The sequence below is a fragment of the Ilyonectria robusta genome, assembly GCF_021365365.1.
Source record: "Ilyonectria robusta strain PMI_751 chromosome Unknown BGZ61scaffold_32, whole genome shotgun sequence".
NCBI classification, from domain to species: Eukaryota; Fungi; Ascomycota; class Sordariomycetes; order Hypocreales; family Nectriaceae; genus Ilyonectria; species Ilyonectria robusta.
The window spans coordinates 1-11,088 of NW_025764466.1; the positions used below are offsets into that span (position 1 = coordinate 1).

The 11,088-nt window shown below is 50.7% G+C and overlaps 5 protein-coding genes across 5 annotated transcripts; 3 read left to right on the top strand and 2 right to left on the bottom strand.

Annotated features, from left to right (window-relative positions):
- Window positions 1–541: 541 nt before the first annotated feature.
- Window positions 542–1,669, top strand: BGZ61DRAFT_539030 (uncharacterized protein; the record flags this gene model as incomplete). Its single annotated transcript, XM_046254727.1, has 2 exons — window positions 542–776; window positions 840–1,669. 2 exons carry the CDS (start codon window positions 542–544, stop codon window positions 1,667–1,669), a joined length of 1,065 nt encoding a protein of 354 aa, XP_046096826.1.
- Window positions 1,670–2,964: 1,295 nt separating this feature from the next.
- On the top strand, window positions 2,965–4,632 carry BGZ61DRAFT_462549 (uncharacterized protein). The gene is made up of 3 exons (XM_046247314.1): window positions 2,965–3,184; window positions 3,244–4,190; window positions 4,248–4,632. The coding sequence occupies exons 1-3, from the start codon at window positions 3,090–3,092 to the stop codon at window positions 4,412–4,414; spliced, it is 1,209 nt and encodes a 402-aa protein (XP_046096827.1). The 5' UTR covers window positions 2,965–3,089; the 3' UTR covers window positions 4,415–4,632.
- A 1,514-nt stretch (window positions 4,633–6,146) lies between these two features.
- On the top strand, window positions 6,147–7,163 carry BGZ61DRAFT_367546 (uncharacterized protein; the record flags this gene model as incomplete). The annotated part of the gene is made up of 1 exon (XM_046241797.1): window positions 6,147–7,163. The coding sequence occupies one exon, from the start codon at window positions 6,147–6,149 to the stop codon at window positions 7,161–7,163; it is 1,017 nt and encodes a 338-aa protein (XP_046096828.1).
- A 214-nt stretch (window positions 7,164–7,377) lies between these two features.
- BGZ61DRAFT_462550 (ribonuclease H-like domain-containing protein) lies at window positions 7,378–9,128 on the bottom strand. Its single transcript, XM_046247315.1, has one exon. It carries the CDS (start codon window positions 8,967–8,969, stop codon window positions 7,653–7,655), a length of 1,317 nt encoding a protein of 438 aa, XP_046096829.1. The 5' UTR covers window positions 8,970–9,128; the 3' UTR covers window positions 7,378–7,652.
- Window positions 9,129–9,301: 173 nt separating this feature from the next.
- On the bottom strand, window positions 9,302–11,047 carry BGZ61DRAFT_431677 (S-adenosyl-L-methionine-dependent methyltransferase). The gene is made up of 3 exons (XM_046243860.1): window positions 10,055–11,047; window positions 9,921–10,005; window positions 9,302–9,861 (listed from the first exon to the last, which is right to left on the bottom strand). Exons 1-3 carry the CDS (start codon window positions 10,829–10,831, stop codon window positions 9,701–9,703), a joined length of 1,023 nt encoding a protein of 340 aa, XP_046096830.1. The 5' UTR covers window positions 10,832–11,047; the 3' UTR covers window positions 9,302–9,700.
- Window positions 11,048–11,088: the final 41 nt, after the last annotated feature.

Consider the following 11,088-nt stretch of genomic DNA (forward strand, 5'->3'; position numbering starts at 1 on the left):
TTTCCCACAGATGCGCCTATTTGAGACGACGGATGAGGATGTCGCTTACGATCACGACATGTTTGTGCCTTGTGCTAAGGATGGGACTAATGGTGTGCGGGTGATGATGGTGCAGTGAGCCTTACAGAGTAGTTCGTGACATTCAATGGATAGCAGTGTCAAATGGCATTTTTCCTGCCGTTCATTTCATTATTGAAGGCTTTTTACAAGGCTCCTTCCAAGGCGTTTTCCAAGGCTTTCATTATTTTTCGAGCTGAAATATGTCATGGCCGGGGCCTCGCCATCAACTAATCCCCAAGAGGTGTAGATCCATGCTAACGTTGATTGTGGCTTTTTCACGCATTAAAATTTGACGGAGCGCTCTCTGTTTCCTACTCCAATCAAATGCGTCTATCCTATGCTCAACCTGAGTTTCGTGTTAGGCAGCCAACGCATAAGTTCACGTGTTCGTTTCCAGCTCCAAGTTTTCGAGCAACTAAAACCTCTCTTTTCCCCAATTTCTCGCTCGCAAGTCCTCAACCCGGGAAGGAAATAGTCGACAATGGCCCCATTACCAAATTTGTACGAACGACAGCTCCCCTCCAAGCATCAGAAGCTAGCGGAGGTGGATGCTTTGGGATCTGTGACTTTGTGGACGCACTTCTACAACTGCATCGACTTCACAAAGGGCACTGCTTTCGACGTGCACGATGTAACCTCGACGGCCGAAGAAGACCTTGTTGCAGCTGCCTATAAGATTTATGCCAGTGAGGCTGAAAAGAAGGATGCCATCCTAGGTGAGATCCCAGAACAATCAGCACAAAATGCCGCATAATGCGATACTGATTAATTGCTCTTAGAGAATGAATTCTTTCTCAGATTGTTAAACAGGTGCGTCACATGCACCTACGACATGATTCAAGGAATGGATTCTTGGCTCCAAGAAGAGACTGGGACTTCTGCATTCCAGACGCCTGCTCTATTGCACATTCTTGTTGCCGTCACTATTAAGCACTACAACTACGAGGTTCTTGTTGCCTTGACAAAATTTGCGCTACCGCCGTCCAGCATTTTCACTGTTTGTCCATCACCGACAATTTCTTACTTGGAGCCGGGTCTTTCACGAACCGGATGGGACGCACTTCGGCGCGCGGGTTGGATCACGGCATCGCAGCGTCCACTAAAACCTACGGAGGAGTCTCAGCTTCCCTCCACGGGCACTGTGGGTGGAAATATACGATCTTGCGTTCGCGATCTCCCAAGTTCAACCCTCCGATCGTACTTCAGTCATGTCCCGCGGACACTCTATACAGGCATACCGCCATACCCAAAGTGGCCCGGAGATCTCGTATTGGTAAAGGATGCTGCTTCTCGAACTGGGCCTGAGGGTGTGAAAGTGTTGCAACTTCTGGTCGAAATTGGGGGCATGGATGTCAACGACGCGGAAACTTGGTGGAAACCAGGCGACTGCGATCCAAGGGACTGGAACCCGTTATGTCAGGATGGAAGTGAATGCACAGAGACTGCACTACATATTGCAGTTGACAGTGAGAATGTCGAAGCCGTGGAATACCTCCTAACGCACGGCGCGAGGATGGTGGTAGACAGACACGGAAGGGATCAGAAGGCGAGATGCCACATGAGAGGATTCCGTAAGGTGATGGAGGTATTTGAGAAGTATCAGCAGTAGCTCTTCGCGGGAGTATTGAGTACGAACTAATTAAACAAATGGTTGCAGTTAGTAAATAAGTTGTACATTCCTTGCTTTCGGTTGGATCTTCTCACGTCCGCACCAAGAAAAGGCGGCTAAGCATTGTTGGCATCGAGCACATTCTATTCTTCGTAGCTCAGAGGCAAGATCGGGGGCTTCTACATGCTGGCCTCACTCAACTCTTGAAACTTTGCCACCCATGCCTTTCGCGGCAACGTGCTTGCATCTCTCTTCCAGAGTGGGCAGTAGACGCTTTAAAGTCGGCCAGCACACGAGGTGACAGAAGAAGGAAAAGTCAACCACAAGGTGATCATATGCAGACTTCTTTCATATGTTTCTAACACCTGATGTCTGTGTCAAGCATTCTTGAGAAATAGTGAAACTTGGAAGTCATTGAATCCAAACTCGAATGATTGCCCGATACTATGGCGTGGTATGCGTGGGTTCCTCGCACGACCGTGCAATCCATATATCCGGTTTAGCTCCAGCGACAGCACAATGGACTCTTTTAGTGGCTCGCTGTACCTGACGCCAGTTTATTCTTCCGGTCCAGCTTCAACTCTGATTTCTTAGTGCCTGGACAGGCTTGAATTTTACTCCAGAGGGGGTTTGGAGTGTTGCTTAGAGGGAGGCACTAGCCGGCATTCAGAGGAGAAGCGTCGACCTATGACTGGGCCCGTTCAGGGATGCATGAATAGTGATTGACAGGCTGTATGAATGAGCCGACTTTGATCAACATGGTGGTTTAGACGAAGCCACGTCACCAGCCTGCATGGTTCTGCCAAGGTGAGGCGAGCGGCGCATCACACGCCATGGGGAAGTGGCCAAGCAATCGCGTAGCTTTCTGCTGTGCCAATTACCAGCTGTCGTCGGAGATGCAAGCCGGTGCGTGATGGCTCCGCGCAGGATGTTCCTACAACTGCTGGCAAATATGATTCATTCTTCCTCGCCATTTCGCTTCAGGCGACTCGTACGGGCAAAGAAAGGCCCAGACCCGCGTCCCGCTTCCACTACGACCAACCGCACTTCTCGCTCCATCACAGTTATCCAATTATGGTTAAAGCTTTCGATGAGGGAGGCCGACCAAGCTCATGAGATAACAGATGGCGTGTCATGACTGGAGGGACAGAGTCAGACGGTGGGGCTGGAATATGCGAAGATGTGCCACGTACCTCAATGAACGCTCAAATTGGGGTAGTCGCTTGTCTTGTGCTGGGGGCCTCAAAAAGAGCCCACTATGCACTCCACTTTGTTGGTCATATCGTAGGTGTCGAGGGAGAACGGGTGGGCTCAAATACAGGGTAGACTTGATAAACATCTTCCTCTCAAGTTATGGAGTGTCAACGCCCACAATTTTCTTCCATCGTTATCGTGCACAGAAAGAACTAAACCGGCAAAGATGGCGAGCAACTCTAGCGGAACGATGCCCGCTCATGGATCGCCAAGTATGGAGCTTACCCCTGACGACGACGACGATTTCAGGCCTGCAACCTCGTGAGTCTTCACCAGCGTCTAGGCGGCTCCTACTCCCACTAACCAGCTCCTGATCTTAGTCCTTATGGCGGAATACTGTCCCAGCTGTGGTTCAAGGGGCAAGGGCCTCTCTACGTGCCAAATGGACTGCTCCAGGGAAGTCCAGCATTCGCTGATCGCCACGGCGGAAGCAACATCCTTACAATCCAGGATGTCTCCTTGGACGCGGGCCACGTCATCGTTCACTTCCTATACAAAGGAAGATACCAGTGTCTCAAGCCAAAAGGAGAAACTGCTCAGGACAAACGGACCGCAGAATTTGCGACTAGTCTTCGAGTGTATTCTGCGGCCCGGGACTATCGCCTGCCTCGTCTTCGCATTCTAGCAACCAGGGAAATCCGGAGACTTGGAGATGGCCTCAGCCTTCCTTGTATGTTGGATATCCTACACGACGAGCATCCCAATCTCTGCGACGAAGATGACTGGCTTGAAACATACATCGCTTCACGAACTCGGTCCGAGCTTGACGATCTCGACAGACCCAAGGCAGAAAATCTTCTGGTTGAGATTGGGAGCGCCACAACCATTAACGGGGTGCTACTAAGGGCCGTTGTCTCCAGGGAGCTGGAAGAGAGGGAGGTCTTAGCAGAAGAGCTAAAACAGACCCGTCGGGAATTGGATGCACATCGCGCAACAATAAAACAGCTTACAACAGCAGACTCGATAAACCAGCCGCCATCCGTGGACCATGTTAATCTTAAGCCAGCTGCAGAAGCGTGCCCTGTGGAGGCCGAGGTGCCAGTTGAGGACGGGGTCCCGGCAGGTGACGAGATACCCTCAGCGGAGGAGGGTTATCATAAAGTGGCTGAAGAAGACTTCTACGCACCTGCCGATGTTGCTCCAGTCGAGAGCCAACCTGATTCCGTTCACGGCCATCTTCCATCCGACACTGACTTTGATCAATCAAGTCAGTATCACCAGCGTGAAGATTCAAATCTCGGTCAGGATCTTACATCGGCTGAACCAGGTGAGTGAAACAATCTGTCTCGGGCGTGATTCAAATTTGCTAACCATGCGAAATTAGGTGGCGAGTGGCAACGTGATTACGATTCGCTGATGCGAATCACTCAGGAGCCTTCAACGCCTCTTTCTGCGGAAAAGAAGAAGACGAGGAAGGATAAGAAGAAGGCCAAAAAGGTCAGAAAGACGGATTCTCCACCCGAACCCCCGTCTTGCGTCGAGGTTGAGTAAAGGCCGAGAAGCAGGCAAAACGTGCCAAAAATCCCACTGTGGAGGTCGACAAGGAGCAAGCAGTTCTTGTTGAAGCGCTTGATGGAACCTGGCCCTGGTAGAGTCTTCTATGCCGCCCAGGACAAAGGTGCGTTCACAAGGGGAGGTGATGCTGGGAGGACAGGTTATACGTACCTTTATACATTCTACCTACTAGCTTAAGCAATAAAGCATACGGCTATTTATTCAACATGTCTCGAGGCATCGGGATCGTGAAAAGCAAAACCCCACAACCCGTATTTTGTCGCCGGTGGACAAGAATGTCCTCGCTTCGGGACCTCTTACTCCCTGCATTGTGGAAAATATTTTGCCAAAAGGAGGACATCGGCCAAGATCTGGACCCGGGTGACGTCAGTACTAGGACATTGGAAAATATCTTGTAATCAAGGTAGGGTCAAGATGGAGCGGTTAAGAGAGTACTGAGAGATTGAACCGCCGTTGACCGAGGTAAAGGATCTGTGAAGTCAAGACGCCGTGCCGAACCCTGTCCCGGACAGAAGTGGTATATCTAATTCCCAGCTCCACAAGCCGATGCGGGCCAAGATAACATCAGGGTAGTATTGTGACCACATGAGTGTTGGACGATCGCCAGAGTCGCATCTGGCGAATTTAGCTAACCTGACTGGAGAATAACGTCCACTTTCCGCATGGGAATGTGTTGTCGTAATAGCACACGCGGCCATGGCTCGCTCAGTCTTGACGGAACCCGACTTGGTTCCGTGATTTTTTCCACGCCCAATAAGCTGGCTGAGAAGTTGAGCTGCATGGTGATTCCTTGCTGAACTTGAGTTGCCGGTGGGGCCGTAAAATGTCCAAAGTATCGCAGATCGTTTGAACGAGCGTGGGGCCGGGATCTTCATAGTTCTTCTGATCATATCAATTATATCCCTCTTGGCTTGTAAGAATCTAGGACTAGAATAATTTAATCATAATCCGATTGTCTAGATTAGATAGTGTTCGCGACTTAGGCATCAATAATAAATGCCATTCTGTCGGCAACGGGGGTGTAATGGCCTGGTTTCCATGGCATGACCTGAAGTATATTTGGATTTGTCACAGCGAGAATGAGGCCGTTACATGGATTTAACAATATAGGCAAGGTGAACAAATTGTTGCATCCAATCAGTTTGTGACCATATTACCGTTCCCATTGACGCTACCACGTCAGACCGCCCCATACAGTTCAAGCTAAGAGTGTCCGAAGTACTACAGCACTCGAAAGACTGGGACGCGATAAATACCCTGGAGGGATTACAATACGGCTCTGGAAATGGATACCGACTCCAGGATTTCGGCATGTGGACAGAGACTGATCTTCGGGAAACGCGGGGAAGCCAGGGTTTGATCCAGGCGGCCGAAGATGTGCGAATATCGGTCGTTGTTGTTCCGCAGCTTCCCCGCATTCCAGGATTAGGCTACTGCAGACTGATGGCTTCTGGGGGTCGGTAGTTACTATTGGCAAGTGCTCGAGCTGGGCTGATGATACTCATGGGGCCAACTATATACTCGTTTTCGCAAGGCTGCTGTGATTATATATAGGAGCTATGATATTCTTAGATCTGGAAATTGTTGTGCTTTGGGCTTCTACTACTATCTCACTTCTGTCGATTTCCAAGTTCGACTTCAAAACTATCAGTGAACTTTCTCAAGCTCTAGCTTTGTTGTTTGAAAGCCAACGTCGTTCACAGCAATAATGAAGCAGATGTTCATGAAGGCAGCGGCACTCTTTGTCCTCGCGATAGCGGGGTCGGCGATGCCTACCAACACTGTAGTCGACAGGAGTATGTCATGCAGGTCGACCAGCGACTGCGACCGGGAGTGCATGACGGCCATGGTGACCCAGATCTTGGATTCAATGGTGGCCCACGACCCTTACAGCCTGCCGTTAGCACAGTTCTACAAGGCAACCGAGAACTCGCACCCGGCAGCGCTCGGCATGATGACTTCATGGCGCACCATCACCAAGGCAGGCCCCCCTAGCCTGTTGGCAATCGACACTACCAACGGCACGGCGTATTTTGCCCTGGCAATCAGTGAGGGCAACGACGCGACGGAGGCAGTCCTTCGCGCCCGAATCAAGGTCGTCAACCAGCAGATCACGGAGCTGGAGCTGTTCATTAACCGCTCCCGCGGCGACCACGGCTTCACCTTCTCGGCCGCCGAAGTTATGGCAAACTACGAGCCGTTGATGTCGCCGGCGGCTAATCGGACCAAGGCGAGCCGGGAAACGTTGTGGGCTCTGAGCGAATCTCTCTTCGCCACGTCCAGCAACTTCTCCGTCACCGTGGCTGACGAGTGCCTGTTCACTGAAGCCGGCGGGAAAGTTATCGATACCGGGACCTATTCCAACGCATCAAGCACACCGCTGGGCTGCGTCTGGCCTGATAATCACCCCACTGACACGAACGCCCGAGTCGGCCTCGTCATCGACGAGGAGTTGGGCTTCGTCGTGACCAGCGGCATAATTCCGGGCACCGTCTACCCCTACGCAAATGTTTCCGCCTTTATTCCCAACTCGATGAGTGCGCCGCAGGAAGTGCAGGAGGCGTGGATGGAGGTCATGGAAGCTCAGGGTAATGTGACGATGCTGTCTCCCACCGGAGCTACTGGTGATACTCTCGAAGTGCTCCAGTACTACAACAACGAGCTCCAGGCCATGCAGATCAACGTTTATCTGAGCGGCCCAAATATGACATCACCCTGGTTGTAGTGTATGTTGTTGATGCCATACGGGGGGGCTTTTGGTCGCGTGGGATGAGACATGTCACAATGTGGGCTCTGCGTCGTGTGTGCGACTACTCGCTATCGGCTTGCCGAATTTTCATCTTCGTGTGAGCTATAGCGTTAAGTTAGAGAGAACTGTAAACATCAATTTATATCTTTGCAATATTAAAATTAGCAAAATACGACCGTGTGTAGGTGACCGAGAGCTTCACGTCTCAAAAAAGCTGCATAGGCTGACCTTTGCAGCGAGCATACTGCTTCTGTCTAATTGTCCTCTACGAAATGGGTGTCGACCCTAAGCTGGTACTTCTCCACCAACCATGTAGCCACGAACCATTTCAACAAGTTAGAAGATACATACTTGTTTAAAGAAAGACTACCAACGAAACCTTTCAGGAAAGACCGACTTAGTTTTAGTTTGTATGCACAGACCCGAACTACTGGATTTTCCGCCTCCATTTTCAAGAGGACTGTCTCAATCCGAATCAGGAGGCGACTTCGGCCATATCTCCCTAGGTACCACATCCTCCCAGTGAAGAAGCTCGTCATCGCTACAGTAGTAATGTTGGATGTATCCCTCTTCGCCGTTGTAATTATTGCCCGGCGTGGGCGGTACTTTCTGTGCTAGGTTCCTTTGGCGCTGCATGTATCCCTCTTCCTCCCTGTCTTTCTTGCCTGGTGTGAATGGTGCTGTTTTTGCCAGGCTCTTTTGGCGCTGTATTTGTCTTTCTCTTTCAGCATAGAATGACGTCCGCGCGTTCTCCCCCCATTGTTTTAACTTCATTGGATGGCAAAGACACCACAGAGCTACCTCGCGTGTTGCCATGGTGTCCTCCATGTCGTTGTGAACCCCAGATCCCAGACGAATCCGTAGGTTCAGCAGTTCCTTGCACAGGACTTCAAGACCCCATTTGCGTCCTGCAGGTTTCTCTCTGCCGAAAGCAGCTTCGGAGGAAACAATGGCAGTGTCGACAATCTTGGTGTGTACCACTCGCAGAACCTTCAAATCGTTGTGCAGGGACTGTCCCACAAGCACGGTTTGCTCGTTGATGTGCTTCCAGAGCTCTCCACGCGCTTCCCTCCAGCCATCGAGGACCTGCTGACTCGCGGCTGCAATCGCCATGGCCGCAGGTGTTACGCCATGGATCTCGCTGCGCCATTGAACGATGAACTCCCGTGGCTTGACGAGAGAATTCACCAATACTTCTTTGGTGAAGAAGTCGACAACGCAGATGGACACTATTTCACTTCCCCCACCCTCGACACCTGCCATCTCGCAGTCTAAAGCGACAGCCTTTCTTTTTGGGTACCAGGGGTGGGTAGGAGGCGTAGGAAGACATTCTTTCAGAATCGTAGGTTCCTTGGTTCTGTTGTAAGAGTCGTTGTTCAGGTCATCTCGCACAAAATAACACTCCCTTTTGAGGCTCTCTTCCGAATGGCAAGTGGCGAGGAGCAGATCGTAAATGATGTTCATGTCGGGCGGCGTAAAGGGTTTGTATGTTCTGTCACTGAAGGAATATGATGTCGGAGTAGGGAAGGACTGTGGTCCAGTATCCGCGTTCGGCACCCAAACGAGACTTGTTGATCGATTGGCTGCGTGGCTTTCCCTGTGATGGGAGTGTTTATGCTGCTCTACAGCGTTCTGGCTCCTCAATCGTCTGAAGCATATGTCGCAGCACTGATCGGCTTGATGTCCGGTGCTCAAAGAGTGATCGACGAGATTGAACACGTTCGGGAGAATAACGAAGCATATTTGACACTGCCTCTGGCTTTCTCGCTGGGATGGCGCCATCTTCTTGTGTTTTCTCCAGTGTGAGATGTAAAGTGGAAAATCGCTCAGGCAGCCTTGAATCTCAGATTTTCAGGCGTTAATCAGGCACATGATACATGAGCCGCATGAGACGGCTGGGACGATAATTGGCTCGATTGGCTGCATATTGCTGTGTGAAGTATTAGGAGTAAGCCCTTATGGCACACCGCAGATTCCAGTGCTGTCGGGATATTCAGAGCGCTGCATTCATTGGCTGTTGGTGCTGAGTGTGGCTTGGCCCTATTGTTTAGCACTGAGACATCACAAAATGGGAGGTTAAACACGCCGAAATTGTATGTCGGGGAGTCAAATTGGCACTCCAATTCTCTGAGTCCAGTCGCTGCCAAGGCCTCATCCTAGGCACGCCTCTGTTGAGCTCTGCGATCGAGTATATCAAGCCGTCACGTTGAGCAATGCACATCGCGGTCTGGTAATGGCTAGCGCGTATAGTGGGCTAATGCTAAATGAATAAATGTTCTGATATGTAAGGAAAATAAAAATCCGATGTACAGTGTGCATAGGTAAGGCTCGTCCGACCGTGGATATTGTCGTGTATGTCGCTCGAACGCGATCCTCTCGTCGTTGGCTATTGTCTAAGCACCGCAGCTCGTACCCGAAGGTTAGCACTCTAGGAAAGATACCAACTTCTCCCACTGGATTGAGTATGCTCAATCTTTTGAGATTGCCGGGAGTCAAAACACATTATTCCGTTGTCATGATTCCTGCGGTGTGGGCTTTCTCCCGTAGACCGTCCTCGTCCAGAAGTACGTGTGATGCTTCTTGTCTCTCAACTCTTTCCTGACCTTTGCGAGGTATACCTGGACTTCCTCCATAGACCAGTCAAGAATCGTGTTGAACATGTAGATCACGTATCCTATTGTTGTCAATTAGCCAATGAACCATGACGGGATGCCCTTGTGGTGCTTCAAGTACCTTCTAGGCCTTCTTCGACGGCGGCTAGATCATACGACCCAATTTCCTTTTGTTTGGGGTCTTTCGGCCATTGGCCCAACGGACACTGGAATGTTAGCCACTTATTACGCGCTGTAGTACTTGCTCTGCCTTACCTTGATATCTTTGACCACCACGTCCACAAAACCCGCTGCCTTCATGCATTTCACCTGCGTGTCTTCCTCAAAGATTGCCATACTGCGGCCAGTCTTCCAACCGGCTTCATGGAAGAGCTTGCCCCATTGCCCCAGTGCAGTGCCATTCTCTCGGGTGACAGTACCGTCGTCCGAGATCAAATCAGCACTTGCCTCAAAGTCTTCGACAAAGCCGCCAGGCTTGCAGACCCTGTAAGCCTCGTTAAAGACATGCTGCCAGTCCGTAAAGCTGCCGAACATTGTACGAAGATGTACAAAGTCGAATTCGTCATTCTGCCAAGTCCAGTCCAGAGATACATCGTCGATCTCAAATCTGCAGTTTGGCGGAACCCATTCCGGCTGAGTGGGCGACAAGTCGACGCCTAATACAGTTGCCTCCGGGTGCTCATCCGCAAAGTCGATAGCCCAGATGCCCGTTCCCGTGCCAATGTCAAGGACCTTGCCAGCGTCGCTTGGAAGCGGTGCAAGGTAGAGTTTCCCGTCGAGCAGCAATGTCCAGACATGATGCTGAATGTCCATACTGGTATTGTGCTGATTATCGTTGGGTGCCCAGTATTCGGCATCGCCAGGACCCCGTTGGCTGTGAAAGGTTCGTCCATGGATTGTTCGATACTCGAGAATTGAAGCGGTGAGTGATGCCGTTGACGACTGCATGCCACTACTCAAAGTCGAGTCTGCATCATCGTGTGTTTCTGGTTCAATAACCTCATGCCCTGCTTCCACTTCATCTTGACACATTTTTGCGACGACTTATGTGCTTATATTGTGGCTGAAGTTAGAATATGAGCTTATTTCGCCCGAAACGGAGGAACAAACACTGGACTCTATCAAGGGCGGGGTAAGTTATGCGCTTTAATCCTACATCGGAATCGGTTATTTATTAATGCGAGAGATATGCCAGGTTGATTGTCTGGTTGATTATCAGTGGTCTGGTTGAAGCGAGAGCGGGGAGTTGGTACAGGGGTTGATGAGCAGCGGTCCCGGAGTTGAGCCTG